This window comes from Neopsephotus bourkii, unplaced genomic scaffold (assembly GCF_033783945.1).
Source record: "Neopsephotus bourkii isolate Nb327-2 ecotype Australia unplaced genomic scaffold, CSIRO-AGI_Nbou_v1 NB_1287, whole genome shotgun sequence".
Classification (NCBI taxonomy): domain Eukaryota; kingdom Metazoa; phylum Chordata; class Aves; order Psittaciformes; family Psittacidae; genus Neopsephotus; species Neopsephotus bourkii.
The window spans coordinates 2,428,249-2,444,936 of record NW_026901771.1 but is presented as its reverse complement, the minus strand read 5'-3'; the positions used below and the strand labels follow the sequence as shown (position 1 = coordinate 2,444,936).

General features: G+C 38.3%; 1 protein-coding gene across 6 annotated transcripts in view; it reads left to right on the top strand.

Moving 5' to 3' along the window:
- Positions 1-16,688, top strand: part of STXBP5L (syntaxin binding protein 5L) — a 189,253-nt gene that overhangs the window by 67,940 nt on the left and 104,625 nt on the right. For all 6 annotated transcript variants that reach the window (XM_061365408.1, XM_061365407.1, XM_061365409.1 and 3 more), the window contains exons 3-4: positions 1,130-1,211; positions 3,277-3,377. In XM_061365408.1, coding sequence (XP_061221392.1) covers positions 1,130-1,211; positions 3,277-3,377 — 183 coding nt within the window. The remainder of the gene's footprint in view (positions 1-1,129; positions 1,212-3,276; positions 3,378-16,688) is intronic.

Here is a 16,688-nt window from a genome sequence, read left to right as displayed (position 1 = left end):
TTTCTTCACTCAGATGGTGCTCAGGCACTGGAACAGGCTGCCCAGGGCAGTGGTGGAGTCACTGTCCCTGGAGGTGTTTAAAGGATGTACAGATGTGGCACTTAGGGAACCATGGTTTAGTGGTGGTTTATGGATCAATGCAATGATCTTAAATCTCTTTTCTAACCTAAGGAATTCTATGATTCCGTGATTAAATACAACAAGTAGATAGGGCTTTATGTTGTAAAATCTTGTTTTTAATCATAATCTTGATGTTTGAATTCATAAGATTTTTCACCTGTTTCATACAACATGTTTGTTAATAACATGTTTCATATTCCTCTCTTGTTTTACTTTTTACCTTTGATAATTTCCTGCAACAGCATTTTCTTGTTAAAGTCACTGACCCAGGTGGGAAAGGGCCCATTTGAGTTAGGGCGATAGCAATTCAGCATGCGGAGAAAAAGACCCAAAGAGAACAGAAAGAAAGCTACATTCATGATACATCTGGACAAGAAGATACTGCTGCAAAGCAGTGTGTCTGCGTTGATTCCAGGTGAACTGATTGGGATGCCAGAAGCAGTATAAGTGGTTTGACTCAAACTGTGGATTCGATTAGGTGATGTAGTTCATAGCTAGACTTTGGTAACGCTGCATTTCACTGCATTGTACTTCTGTTGATGAGACAGAGCAATAGTAACATGTGAGCTCTAAGTGTGAAATGATGCACTCTAAAAAGCATTCTCTCAGATTTAAAAAAGAAAGCCTGCTACAGAACTGTTATGTTAATTTTATAATGTCTTGATAAGGACAAAAATCTGATATGTGTATATGAATCAGTAATGTGAAAAAAGATATTTAAGATGTATTCTGCTGAATTTTTCTGTTAATCCATATACCTTATTTCACAGGTAAAAAAAACAAACAGGGAAGAAGAGATCACTCACAGTTACATGTGTTTCAGCCTGCTGGTGTTGGTGCTTTCATTAGAACAGTAGCAAGTCAGCATGACTCCTTTTGTTTTACAGAAAGCAAGAAGAATTGAGGTTAATTAGAGGTTAATTAGAATTTAATTGGCAGTTCTTTTTTTCCCCCCTCTTACTCCTGCTGATAACAGGAATCTTAGAGTCCTTGACTGTGATGCCAACAGATTGGGCAGGCCTGGTGTTGATTGCTACTGCCAGCATGAAAGTGGTGCTGCAGTTCTGCAGCTGCAGTTCTTAATCAATGAGGTAAGGACATACTTACTCAGATTCTTCTGTATGAATTTAGTTCAATAAGTTAATTCATGTCTTGTAATTGAGTGATATAACTTTCACATTGACAAATTGTGCCAACAAATAAGTGGCATACCTCCAGAGGACATTCACCATACAGCCTTTTAGAAGATTATTTATGGGACTGCATGCAGGGGAAAGTATTACCTTCATATACATCAGTATGAAGTACTGAACAAAAGGCAGTTAATATATGAATGTGTTCATGTAGATGTAAAATCCATTAAATTACGAAATGTGCTGCACAGTCCTGATTCAAATAGAAATTAATAAATGGGATAAATCTTTCTATGGAAATATATTGATGGTTATTGGTTGAAAATTCAATATTTGGGAATATGCTATGACTTGAAACAAGGAAAAGCAATTGCAGGGGTCATCAATCAAGCCAGCATGCTTAGTTTTTGCAAATGGTTTGTAAAAATCAAGTTTAGACAATGTGAAGAAACAGTGACAGATTATAGCATGCTCTGTGCAGAAGGTCTCTAGACATGGTAACAGGAGACTTTTGGGAGCATATAGACCTGTTTTGTTTTTTTTCCTAGAACCTCTTAGCTTGTCCAAATGATAAGTTAGTCATAGTTCAGTTTTAATTCATTTTTCTCCCATGAAATAAGGGAAAGCTTTTGATAGTTTCAAGTTCTCTTTCTAAGCATGGACACCTTAGAACTTCTCAGTAAAAAAGTTTTAGTTTTGCAGTTTTTAAACCTGAGAAATTATTTTTTTTTCATACCTTTGTTTGGAGAAACTGCCTGAACCACAGAAACTGAGGAGGGGGGACTGAAACTTCAGAAACAGTCCAGTGGAATTCTTTAGAGGAAGGCAGGGATGAAAACGGGGAGGCCAAGGTTTGCATCATTGTACTTCCTTTTTATTAGGTGATCCCTAGAACCACTAATACCTAAGATTAATTTGATCTCTGTGGTGGAGATTCTCTCTGACACTGGTCCAACCTCTTTGGGAGATGAGCATTAAAGCATGGATTATCCTGAATTAGAGAAGTCTCACCTGCGTATGTCAACATTGAAAAGTTGCTAGGATTAGGAAGGAAATCCAAGATGCAGAAAGAGAAGCTTATTGGTCAGTAGTAGTTGGTATGAACTGATCTTTTCAGTTACAGCCTCACCCTTCCTGAGAATACAGCATTGCCTTCTGTTTGGGCAATATCTAGTTCCTCTCTGCCATAATAACACACAGGGATGGCTCTTTTGTATTCAAACTGATCTGAGGTGTAAATGTAATAAATCACTGCAGCAGCTGTAGGGAACTTCCTCTGCAGTCCATTTTCACATAGCATCACTGTTCCATGGTGAGAAGAAAGATAGTAGAAAGGAGATGGAGTGACTTCACATCAAGCTGCCCAGGCAGGTAGAGGTCTGGACTTTGGAAGATGCCCATTTTGGGGGCACCAGAAACAGAACCAGTCTTCAGAGTATTTCTTATCTGTGATAAAGACTCTCCTTTTGTCTACATCTCTTTTTCCTAGGTCTTCTCCCTCTGCTACCTGACCCTGTGTTCTTGTCTGCATTTTCTTTTCACAGTTCCACTTCTGAGTTTTGTGTTGTCTTGATAGGATTGCTGAACTGTGCTTGGCACCATCACTTGTGTGACAGTGTGTGCACTAATCCCTTTATCCTTTAGATACCCTTTACACTCACCTTTTTAAGTAAATGTTGTCTGTTCTCCATTTTGTTATCTCTATGCTTATGTGGAAATACACGGAAGTTCACATGTACCTTCACATGTAACCTTACTATAAAGCTTTAAATTGATGGAGTTTTGATTTAACTTTGGCTGATCTTGAACTCATTGAAAATATTTACATTTACCAGATCAATTCAAATTGACTATTATTTACAATAGAACATGTTTTGTTTTTTTTTTTTCTAGAAGAAAGCAAACATTTTCCATAAACCATATCATTTTCTATGGGTAGATCGTTACCAGTCAGGATCACTGAAAAATAAGGCAGGATCTGCAGAAAAGTAATATGTTGTGCTCTATTTTGTGTCTGCTCTAGGGTGCTTTGGTCAGTGCAAGTGCAGATGATGCACTTCATTTGTGGAATCTCCGACAGAAGCGACCGGCTATCCTGCATTCTCTGAAATTTAACAGGGAAAGGTAAGACTATGTGACAGAATTAATGTGTTATTTTTTCAAAAACCAAGCTTGCTTTCTGAATTTCTGATAATAGACCCTTATTAGTTTGTCTTTCTAAGGGTAATCTAGTTTTCCGTTGTTTGAGTCTTGTTTCCATAGAACAAAACCTCTCTTTCTCTTCCTGCAGCCTTCTGAGAGCTAGATAAATTTTGTCTGCTTTTCATCAGAATGTTTTTCATTTTACCTTCTTTTTGCATTAACTGCTATGGCAGTAGTGTATTTGTTTTCCTTATGACCAGACACAAGCACTGTCTCCTTTCAGCTGACCTGTTGTTCAGTTCTAGCCAGAGTACCTCAGCTGCCTGTATTGGGGAAATAATTATTTTCTTTACCTTGAAAGAGTTTTAAATTGTAAAATACTGGAAGTTGGGCAGAAATAAATTGTGGGTTTGGGAAACTGCCAAATGACAAATGAATCAGAGGCTGCTTCTCTAAATTCTGTTTTATCAGTACCTAATCATAGAAATCCCTACTGATAATAAGTTAAATGAGTGGTTGTGATTTTCAAACTCAAACAGAAGCTGAGCACTTGAGTCTGTATCTGGTTACCCAAGTAAAACCTGGTGCAATATTATGGAGTTTGCATGCTACCTTTCTACTAATAATATGAAAAAAGTTCTGTGTTTCTATTAAGGAATTAGGTCAGCAGAGCAAGATTCAGTGCAGAAATGCAGCAGTTGAGAGTCCTTGGGCAATACAGTTATTCTGTAGTTCATCTTTGGCATGGACCTTTTTGAAGTTTGAATACACAGATAAAATACATAGATATAGTACATAATGCATAGTATGGTTTTGATTGGAGGTTTCAGTGATTTTGTCATTTTCTTAAGATGTAGATTCAGTGTTTATTAAGGTGCAGCAACTTTTAGGTATTTATACATATGCTTGTGCAGTGGTGAAAGGTACCGGTACTTTACCAGAGCTGTGAAGTAATCGGGATCATCAAAGCTTTAACTGCAGCAAATCTGAAAATGATTATGGAAATAGACATTTTCCTGGTTTATTATTAAGATACATGTCATGCTTGCACTTATATGTCACCAAGTTGCAGGTTTTGTTATGGGAAGAGCTACATAATAATCTAGAAAATATACATCCTGATTCCAAATTAATATAACCTATAGCAAAAGTATATGCAGTGTTTTGGGACTGAGTGGGGGAAGATGAAAAACTAAAATGCTATGTCCATATGCTAGCTGCTTCTGAACAGTAAGTTATCGTTTTACACACGTTGAAATACTTTAATCTTGGTATTCTCACCATGCAGGTACATTGTCCACAGTTTGCCATTGATAAATCTGACTTGTAGAATTTATTCCAGTACATCCTGGTCTAGCTGTCCCAGCCAGCAACCTGCCATACAACCTAAGGGATCAATACTTATAAGAATGCAGCGTCTGTTCAGCAGTTTGCCTGTCATTTCTCTTCAGAGACACTAGCGTGGTATCTTGGTCAGAATTTTGTCAGAATTTCTTGATAAATTAAAGTCACACACATTTAGGCACTGCTGAGAGCAACATTTGTGTCATCACATTTGTCTAAATCTTCTTTTGCTTCTGACAGCCTAAAACATTGGGGAAAATATTTGGAAGCAAGTTACTTGGAATACTGGAAGCTGTGCATAAAGCCAAATTTAGTGTAATGACATTTTTGGCCTCTAGGTTTTTAAACAGGTATGAGGATATAGTTATTTGGAGCAAATGCATAGCTAGCTATACAGCCTTTTATCAAAGTCTCAGTGTAAGTAAATATAACTCTTAGTAAGTTGTAAGTAAAAAAACAAATATTGTTTCATGCATATTTTAAGTAACTGTTACAATCACTGCCACTTAAATAACTTTTATTAGCATATTATCAAATACCCTGATACACCTCCATATAATATTATCAAAGCAGCAAATCCAGTTTTAAACTAAAAAGGAGTTTTCAAAAGTATGAAGAAATAACTCTGTAGGCAGTTCTGTTCTTCTCAGTGTTGACTAGCACTGCCCTGAGTTTCTGGGGTTTTGCATTCAGGCACTTGGCTCCAGAATGAAATCTTTTCATTTTTCATAGAATCATAGAATGCTTTGGGTTAGAAAGGACCTTAAGATCATCCAGTTCCAACCCCATGCCATGGGCAGGGACACCTCACACTAGACCGTGTCGTCCAAGGCTCCGTCCAACCTGGCCTTGAACACCACCAGGGGTGGAGCATTTGCAACTTACTTAGGCAACCTGTGCCAGTGCTTCACCACCGTCACAGTAAAGAACTTCTGCCTAATATCTACCCTGAACTTCCCCTGTTTCAGTTTGAACTCATCACCCCTTGTCCTATCAGTTCAGTCCCTGATGAATTGAACCTCTCCAGTGTCCTTGTAGGCCCTCTTCAGACACTGGAAGTTGCTCTGAGGTCTCCATGCAGTTTCTCTTCTCCAGGCTGAACAGCCCCAACTTTCTCAGCCTGCCTTCATACAGGAGGTGCTCCAGCCCCTGATCATCCTCGTGGCCTCCTCTGGACTTGCTCCCACAGCTCCATGTCCTTTTTATGTTGAGGACCCTAGAACTGCACACAGTGCTGCAAGTGGGGTCTCACGAGAGCAGAGGGGCAGGATCACCTCCATCCACCCACTGCTCACACTTCTTTTGATTTTTATTATCTTTTCTTTTAATATACATACCAATTAATTTCAATTAATCTAACTCAGTTTTCTAAGCTTGATTAGATATTTAGGATATAAAACTCAACATAACCCTTTGGGCAAGTAACAAAAAAGTAGGGCTAAAATCCTAATTCACCCTCTCATTAATTTAGAACATTTCTCTGTATATACGCCTAACAGAACTAAGTCTGAAAGAGAGTTTCCTCTTTTTTCTGAATATATTTCTGTTCTAGAGCACAGAAGTTATAAATTATGTGATGCTCAGAGAAACAGCTAATAATGATTGCCTTAACTATAAGAAATTTGGGGCAAAATGGATATATGGGAATTGGGGAGACTGATAAGATTAAACAATTTTCTTCAAGAAATTCCAATATTTGTTCTTCTAAAACTTATTTTTATTTAGTGTTGGAATTGTTGATATTTTATTTTAATCCTCTTGCAGGGGGAGATTAAGAGGAGACAAGATTTATACTGAGGAGAGGTGGTCTTTAGTCTTAAGTTTGTGACACAGTGAATGGGTTGGTTTTGACGTTTCTTCAGTAGGAAGAAATGCTTGTTGGCAGAGAAGAGGTTTTAAAATACTGGTTCATGCTTTCAGATAGCAGCTGTTGAAGAAGACCGTACAGTTTAGACCATCAAAGGCTGTATTAGTCCAAACTCTTGATTAATTCGACCTAAGTGAATCAGCTTTCATGTAGAATCATTTTATTGAGAGGGTTTAAAGTATTTGATGCGTGAACCATACAACTCTTAGATTCTGTTAGATGGATGAGTGCTGCTTAAGTCTTTGGCTATTACTCACTGCACCAGTCTTCATACGGTTGAACTGTTTAAATTGCAATTTGCTTCTGCTTCTTGACATTTAAGATTGCAGGATGATGGACTAAAATCTGCTCTTAGCAGTGTTTCTGTGTATGTTTATTCAACTACTTGGGTCAAATTTTGCCAAGTGTATACATATATATATATATATATTTCTCCTTCTTTTTTTTTTCCACAAAACTGAAAACCATATTTGTTCTTTAAGTTTTGGTAACAACTGGTACAGAGTAAAGACTCTTTAATGCAGCACAGTGGTTAGATGTCATTTATCATGTAGCATCCAGTATTAAGACACTGAATGGTTTAGGAATAATAATTCACTAAGAAAATGCTTTTCTGTAGCCATGAAGTCATACTTTGCAGCCTCTCCAGATATTTTCTTTCTTCTTGTGACCTATTGTTAAACTAACGATGGTGCAACGTAAGTATTGTTAACTTGTCTCTCCTTTACAAAGTGCCTCTTTGGATCATGCATAGAAGGAATCCTGAGGAGTGAGGCATAATGGCAAACGTATTTTGGTTCTACAGTGTAAGGCTCTGGACTTTTTAGCAAATTATATGGTTTTGCCTGATATCAAAATACAAGGTTACAATCTTTCATTTTTATTGCTGCAATTGGAATGGAATACAATGCATTAAGAACCTTAAAGAAAATGTAAATGTAAGCAATGTGTTTCAGTGCTCAGCTCTGTGCCAAGAGCTGTGATGATAACACAGTTACTCAAAGAGAGGCTTGATGGTAGCACATGACTGATAATATATGATTTGCCTTTCCGTATACAAGTGGAATGGACAGGTAACATTTTTTAACCTCTGGAAAGACTGTACAAGAATCACCTTGGTATTTTTTGAAGGTTAACATTATGGTGACATTCCTTATGTTAATTCCTGCTTTCTTGATGTCATAGGAGATGCCATATTCATCTTCAGTAGACATTTTAGGCAAAATAAATAACTCAGTTACTGGAACTGTCTCTGTCTGACGCAAAGAACCGCTGGAAACTATTATAGGCCTTAGTTATTTTTAATATAGTCAGAGCAGACTTCAGCAAATATAGATTTAATTATGCACCAGTTTACATAACTTTCCCATATAAGATTAGTGCAACTGGGACAGGAAAAACCAGCAAGGATTACAGTGTGAAATCCAGGCCCTTTAGGCCTGCATGCTCTCGTTTCACTTAGCTCATCTGTCATTCAGAAACTGAGCTAGTTCACTTGTGCTGACTGACGTAGGAAATAGACCTCCTCTTTTTCTTCTTCTAGCCAGTGCTGATTGGTGTGTTAAAGTGAGCCAGCAGCACTACAGCAGTTTATCCACTAACTTCTACTCAGCATACATTAAGACAGTTATTTTGGGTCTTTAAATCCACCTGCACATACTGTGCTCTAATGCCATGACAATACTGTAAGTGCCCTTCTGCAGGGGTATCACAAGGTAACAGAGTCTGTATAACTGGCTTTGGGGTTCTGATCTGTAACACATTATTTAGTATTGAGGGTATCTTGGCACAGAGGAAGAGGAGCCTTTTAAGTGGGTGACTTTTAAAGCAATTCTCAGCTGTAACTTACCGTTAATTAGAAAGCTGACTATTACATCCGAGATTTTGCAGTATTTGAACAAGATAATGGAAAGTATTACTGCAATGCCTGGAATCAAAGAATAAAACCAGGTGCTTTTTGATCTGGTGACTTTTCTATGTTCTGTATTCATGCTTGCTGTATCTTTGCAGGATTTTGTGTTCTGTCTTATTAAGAGCTCACCTCATCAAAATGACAGCAGGAGGCTATTGAGTGAATGACAGTGACTGGCTGCACAGTTTCATCAGTACCTGTATCTGTGTGTGTGTTAGGGACTTGTGAGTTACTAAACTTAGATGGTCTGTCTCATTGGCTGTTCAAGGAACTGAATTCCTGTGATACCTTGCCTGCTCATAAATGAGCCTCCTGGTTCATACTAGCTGTGAACTCTGTTTATGTACTTTCTGACTTGCAGTCAGAGATCTGTCATCAAGCGTGAAAGTAGTTACTAGGTTCAGCGCAGTTGCACAGCCACAAAACAATCTGATTACATGGAGTGGTGTGGCATTTAGCTTATCCAAAGAACCACAGAATTCAAATACAAAGCAATATTTCACCATGCAATCCTGCCACAGCTTATGGAAAGGATTTAAACTTTCTTGGATTGATAATGGCAAAACCTGAGGAAAGCAAAAGAAGCCACGCTGCTGTTTGACATTTGCTTCCACATCTTGAGGAAGTTCTCACAGAACTTGCTTGTGCAGATGTATTCATTTTTTTTACTGCCTTATGAAGTGTGTATTGAAGTGTGAAGATGGCACAGACCTGAAATGCATAAATACATATTAAATATGAGTGGCATGGTCTTGCATTGGCACTTGTCACTTCTGGAAGTATGATGCTTAGGCATTTCAATAGCTGTTTGGTGGGTTTTGTTGGCATAGAGTTAGTTTTCTTCATAGTAGCTAGGCTGGGGCTGTGTTTTGGATTTGTGCTGATAACAATGTTGATAAAACAGCGATGTTTAGTAACTACTGAGCAGTGCTTACACAGAACCAAGGCCACCTCTGCCTCTCACCCCACCCCACCAACAAATGGCTAGGGGTGCACAAGGAGTTGGGAAGGGACACAGCAGGGACAGCTGATCCCAACTGACCAAAGGGATAGTCCAAACCACACGGTGTTGTGCTCAGCATATAAAGCTGGGGGAAGAATAAGGAAAGGGGGGGACGGAACAGGGGACGTTTGGGATGACGGTATTTGTCTTCCCAAGAAACTGTTCTGTGGGCTGGAGACCTGCTGTCCTGGAGACGGCTGAACACCTACCTGCCCATGGGAAGCAGTGAATGAATTCCTTGGTTTGCTTTGCTTATGTACATGGCTTTTGCTTTACCTGTTAAACTGTCTTTATCTCAGCCCAGGAGTTTTCTCATGTTTACCCTTCTGATTCTCTCCCCCATCCTGTCAGGGGCAGGGAGCAAGTGGCTGTGTGGTTCTTAGTTGCCAGCAGGGATTAAACCATGATACCAGTTAATGTTGTTTGTGTGCGATTATTGAGCTTGGAAAGATTCCTGAAGCTCACAAAGAACATGTCTGCTCTATAGGGCTGTGCCTTAGCACTGCAGGGCAGGAAAGTGAACTTTGTCAAATGTCACTTCAGAAAGACCAAAGACTGGATGAAAATTTTGTCCAGTGAGACTGACCCAAATCACATTCATGTCATTACCACACACCTCTGACTTCTCTCTTATAAAAACAAAATCCTATTTAAAAAATTGCATTATATTCTTTTTTTAGGTCTCACATCATGTTATAGAAAATTTCATTGGACCTATGACATGTAGGATTGATGAGGGCCATAAGCTCATCCTGGTAAGGTCGTATGCAACCTAGTTGAAATGATGAACATCTTGGACATAAAAGGAAGCCCAGCACAAGCTTTTTTGGTTATTGTTCTTCAACACATTAGCTAAACACTCAACAAAGAGCAAAATTATAAGCCAAGACTAGCTTGTTGATGGCAAGAATCAGCAGGTTTGATTTGATGGATTCCTGAGATTATGCAACTCCACTAAAGGAGAATGAAAACTCACATGATGCCTAAGGTTTTCTTTTTAATGGATCTTAAATATGAGGGCCTTGTTTGGAGTGGAGCTGAAAGGACCTCCTTGTTGTAGTTCCCTCCAGTTGCAGACTGGGCAACTCATATACCTCCCTTTGTATAATGAAGCAGCAGAATATGTTTTGCATCAAGAGATACTGGTCCCTTATGATGCCACTGAGAAAGGCCCTTGGTCTCTGTAAGTTATTGTTCAAAATGCTGTTTATTAAAGCGAGCACTATAAAAAACAAGAGGATAATATATAGTCTTATGTTCCTGTAGATGCTGGGAATCCTGAGTTGTGCTCCATCAAACAGGCAGGAGGTTGTGCAGACCCCATCCATAGTTCGGCTTACCCTATTTCAGTCATTCAGGTTATTATAGGATTTTTCAATAAGAAAACAACTGTATTCGTTATTTCTACTACCAAGCAGAGCAGAAAAGCCATTCACACTGGAACTTCTTTCTGCACTGTTAGAGAAAGGGAAGGCCATGCAGGTGGTGCAGTCACCGAGTGGGAACTGCCTGCAGGCTTCTCTGTTGCAGCAAACTGATGCATTTATCCTGCGCCCAGGGGGTATGTGCAGCACAGCCCAGCCTGAATGCCACAAAGTATACACAGCACAGCACCACACAGGCTTGTTCCTACTCCGGTTAGCTGCTGGGTGGATCACTGACTCCACACACAGTGGTCTCCCAGCCAGCATCGTGACACTATTAAATAACTATTCAAGCTTAAGTCTACTCCTCCTGTTAGGGAAAATTGCTCCATGCTAATTTCATCCTTCTGATGGCAAGAAACCTTCCAGCTTCAAGACTAGATTTATCTTTATGGCTCTGTTATTCCCACTTCCGATGATATTCTGGTATCTGCATTGTCATGCATTTTAAATATCTTGTCTCTCCCTTGCAGTTAAACAGCTCATTCATATCCATTCACAACCTCCTTTTTTCTTTCCTTCTTTTTTTTATTATTTTCACTACAAAAACCAAGATTACATGTTTTGCTTTCTAAATTTGTGTCTTCATTCACTTTTCTTTGGCCTTTCTTTTCACGTCAATACTCTCTGACCTAATGATTAGAAAAGGAACATGTTCTGTATATGGTCCCATCTGTGCTGTGGAGATTGCCATTATTACCATTGTCTTTTTTAATCTCTGCAGGAATATGTTTACTGATGCTTACCATAACAGCACCTTACTTTTACATGGTTTCATCATATCACTGCTTGTGGTCTTGCTGAGCTTAACTAATACACCCATTACACTTCTTCACTGATGTATATCTAGCTGGCAGGGAGTGCTGCTTTTCAGTGCAAGCCTGTAAGAGCGGAAGCAAAGCAAGACAAGCGAAATTGAAAATAACTTTTCCCATCACTTCTGTATCATGAATTCCAAGTAGAAGTTCTTACTCTCTGAAGTTAGAGGCCTTGCCCTTTGCATTTTAAATTTTGTTCAATTTCTTCCACTCTACTTGTGCAGATTACCCTTCCTTTGTCCTATTGCATCCCTAAGGCGTTCCCTTAGTCTTAGTACCGAGATCTTTAAGGAAATTACAAGATCAGCTGTAAAACTAATAATTGTGAATCCCTCAAATATGCAGAAAAATATTTCCTTTTCCAGCAAAATCAGGTGGAAAATAGACATTAAAAATAGAATTTTATAGCAGCATTTTTTATAAATGCTGTCTTTAATGTTGACATACACTAGATATCCTACCAATGGAATATTCTGGAATAGCCTACCTTTGGTACACCCAGCTTCCCTATTTTGCCATAACTTTTCAAGATGTGTCCTTTTGAAACTCAAAACCTTGGATAGTGTGTGGGTTTAAGTATATTTGAGCAAGTAGTAATAATATTGTGGTCACAACCTCAGAGATGACAACATGCCTTAACTTTATTTCTCTTGGGTTTAATTTTTTTATGCTTACCTTCTTGGGTAATTGTAATGCAATCTGGGTTGGTGCCACTGCAGAAAAAGTGCTGCAAGAACTTAAGCTGCCTGGTTTAAAACTAGGTTGGTTTCTCTATGATTAGATTACCCCAAGGTAGATGTCACCTTTTATTGATCCATTGACTGTTTAGAAGAGAAATCAATCGGTTGCCATTTCCAGGAATATCGAGACCCTTCAGTTGGGAACAATACTTCTTTTCTAATCTGTACATGATGCAATAAGCTCTCTTTTAATGACAGAAATTCTGGTCATATTTTTCATTCTAGAATATTAAAAATATCTCTGTTTATATCCAGGTCCAGCCTTGAAGTTAAGACTCTCCAATCCCTTTTTAATGGTGACTTTCACAGTTGTTCTCCAAAGTAATTTTTAGTCTACCAGGATTCTGCCAATATTATTATTTATAGTTTTGTTTCAGTTAAAAATGTCCTAAAACGCATTATGCCACAGTATCTGCTTTTATACCTGTTTGCAAAACAACTTCTCTGAAGGCAAATAGAGCTGTTTAACATATTTAAGGTCTATTTTTACACAGCTCTGTACATAAAGGTTCTATTTCCATAATGAGACTTTCAAATATGCAATAATAACAATGGCACAGTAGGTAATATTTTTGATAACTACTCAGAAAAGTCTCAAAACACCAAATACAGTGCCATGTTACATAGGTTACATATATACCTTCATTTAAAAAGCATGTGTACAGGACTTTAGACATTACAAAGTAGTATGAATAATTTGGCAAGTGTTTTTCTGTTTTCATGGTTATCAATAAATAGCAAATCAATTCATGTTTTCCTCACAGCAGTGCATTTAAAAGCCCGTTAACAGAAAATGGCTTATATGCCATGAGCCATTGTTACACTCTTAGATATAACAGCTGTATTTAATAGCGCAGGGACCAAAAAAAACCAGACAGATTACTCACAACCCATCATCAGTTCTACTTACCCTGTGTTGCTAAAACTGTACTGGATAGCCTCTACTCCCCCCAGCCCATCCCTGAGCTATTAATTTGACTTTATTTAAAGCTTTTTACAGAAAATATTTTTGCAAGTACATAAAAGAGTCTGAGATTTGATCTGAGACTGTGAAACGCGATCAAGTGAAGGATGTTAAACAAGAGCTCCCTCAACTCTAAAGCACCAAAACGCTGGTTCTAGCTGGTGGTAGGCCAAACGTGACTAGAAATACAACAGTTAAAATGTTTAAAACGTGAAATTTACTTATAGCAGCTAATGATATAACTTCATAAATTTGCTTTATGTATGTGCATGTATGTCAGTGCACATATATATGTGTGTGAGTGTGTGTACATGTGCATAGACAGACACACACACACGAAATCATCAAGACCCATAGAACTACTGGAGAAAATGCATAACTAGCACATTTAACCTGGGGACTTAACAGTACAAGGAGTTGAGGGCTCTGACCTGACAAACCCACTTTCCCAGTTTACTTGTCCCTCTGTTGTTACCCTGGCTATTACTCCTATTACTTCTATGAGAAAACAGATATCTCTTCAAAATTCCATTTTGCAAAAGAAATTTGTGAAGTTTTGTTTTTAGTTCAGTAGGGAAGAAAAGAATGTTCTGGTTGATTTAATTTTTACATCACCTGGCCACCTCTGATTGCCTGCCTGAGTAACTTGATCAGCTCTTAGCAGTAGAACTAATGCTGGTATCACAGTATCACAGTATGTTAGAGATCGGAAGGGACCTCAAAAGATCATCTAGTCCAATCCCCCTGCTGAAGCAGGAACACCTAGATAAGGTTACACAGGAACGTGTCCAGGCGGGTTTTGAATGTCTCCAGAGAAGGATGTGCTGGAAAACATTAGATCATGTGCTGAGCAGTGTGCTTGTTGTTTCTAATGCTTTGTAGAAAATAAAGCATGTTTGTCAGTAGCTTCATGCTTTCTTTGAGAAAACACAGGGTAACATGGTATGTTGTTTTCACATAGCAGCTGTGCTGCCAGATTGCTGTAAAGCCAGGTTTAGATAGCAAACTTGAAAATGTATGCATCCACACAGCTATACATTGAACAGCCTTGTTTAGCGGCCTTAGTCATAGTAAATGAGAAGTCCAGTATTGTGATACAAAAATGCATCAAGAACTTCATCTCATACATAGACATATTAGACAATAGCAAGCAAAGATGTCTTTAAAATGGAAACAGGTTCAGACAGTGTAAACAGTCTAACTTACCAGTTGGAATTTTCAGCTTGTAAGTTAGTTACAGGAAATCAGTGGGTTTATTTTTTGAAGCTTTGAAATCTGAGTTTGGAGACATTTTTCATAGTCCAGATCTGTCCTTTGCCCTTTGTTACATTAGATTTCCAATCATACATTGAAGCAGCGAAGAACATGCACCCATTCTGTTGCACTAAGTCATTTGATTCTTGGAAACCACACCACCTCTTTCCTGCCCATGGCACATGTCAGCTTCTAGCAGAATCCAATGCAATCATGTAGGATACTTTTCCTTCTGTCACAATAAACTCTGGGCATTATTCCAGTAAATCAGAAATAGAGCTAGTAATGTCAGTGTTGAGATTATCTCATTAAACAGTACATGAGCAGGAAGAGAAGAGAGACTACAGATTGCAGCAAAACAAGGACCATTAATCACAGAGTCCCTGTCTACTGAAGCATAACAAATGAGAACAGCTGGTCTCCAATAAGTCTACATGATTTTAATTGATGGAAGCTAGTAAGAAGTGTATATACATAGAAAAAGTAGACACATGAAAAGATGCATTTCAGTATTTCAGTCTTACCCTGATTGTAGAGAGTAGTTCAAAAGAACTTGATCAGTACTGATATAAAATAAGGTTTAAACTATTTTATATTATAAAATATTATCTATTATAAAATAGTTTATATTTCTATAAAATCACATTATTATAGTAAGAATGCATGACAAACACAGATTTATGTGTGTTGCAGGAAGCAGGGAATGAAATGGTACCATATATTTGGTTTGCTTTTCTAACAGGTCTGTAAAGTCAAGCTGCTTAGCAGAAGGCAAGTTTCAGCCTTTCATCTTTGAGCTAAGTCCCAGATTACTTTTTTGAAACTATGGGATTGGGAAGCAAAAACTGCATTTTTGATTTATAGCTTCAGGATGTGAGAAAATCCACCTTTAGGTGGTTTTTTGGTTTGTTTTGGTTTGTTTTGGTTTAGTTTTTAATGCAGCTGCCACAAAATCAATGAAAGAAAAGAATCAAAAACTTTCTCTTTTGAGAATGTCGTCTCCCTCTTCCATCCTTTGGTTTTCAGCTTTCTTTTGTTACTAAAAAACTCAGTGGCTCCTGTTGTGGTCTGTATTGCCCATCACTGTCACTATGCTTGGTATTACAACTCCATTTTTATTTAACCTTCATAGAATTTAGTGGAGAACAAATGAAGTACTATAAATAAGAAATGGTGATTTCACAAGAGAAAAATCATGCACATTGTCTGTCCCCTAAAAGTGAAAGCAAGAGTCTATTTGCCAACCCTGTTTCATTGATTTGCTCACTTTACTGATTCTGTCAAACTTCTGTTCTTCTTGTTGTTGTCTAGTGACCTTGAGTTGACACCAGAAAGAAGCCAATGAAATGTATGCTGGTTTCTTCCAGCATCTTTTACTATTTAAGGAAGCAAGATTCCATGTAATTTTCCTGCCGTTTTTTCTTGGATGCAAGTCTGCATGTTAAATCTGTTCAATCCACTGCAGTACCACTGTGTACCTTTGGTCACCTTGGGTGACATGGTTTAGTGTGAGGTGTCCCTGCCTGTGGCAGGGGGTTGGAACGGGATGATCCTGAGGTCCTTTCCAACCCTAACTATTCTATGATTCTAAGATACTAAAGATCTAGCCAGGGAGAATATGCCACTGTCATTGTCAGTGATCCTGCTCCCACACCTAAGATGTCCCAGTGAATTTACAGTCAAACCCATAAGAAAGAGTTGACAAAAGTGGGTGTCTCTTTGCTTTGTATTTGTCCAAGAGGAAGGAAGGTAACTTTCTGTCATCCTCAAGATTAAACAGATTATTAGTAGTGCAGGCTACAAAGTTGTCATCCCCTGGCACACTGGGATTTCAAGAGTGACTCTGAAGTTGTTCTAGAGCACCAGTAATGCCAGGTAACATGATGCAGTGCTGCTATCAAGGCAGATAGCCATTGAGTTACAGAAGGTGAGAATTTAAATGCCTGTATTTTGTATTATAGGAAGTT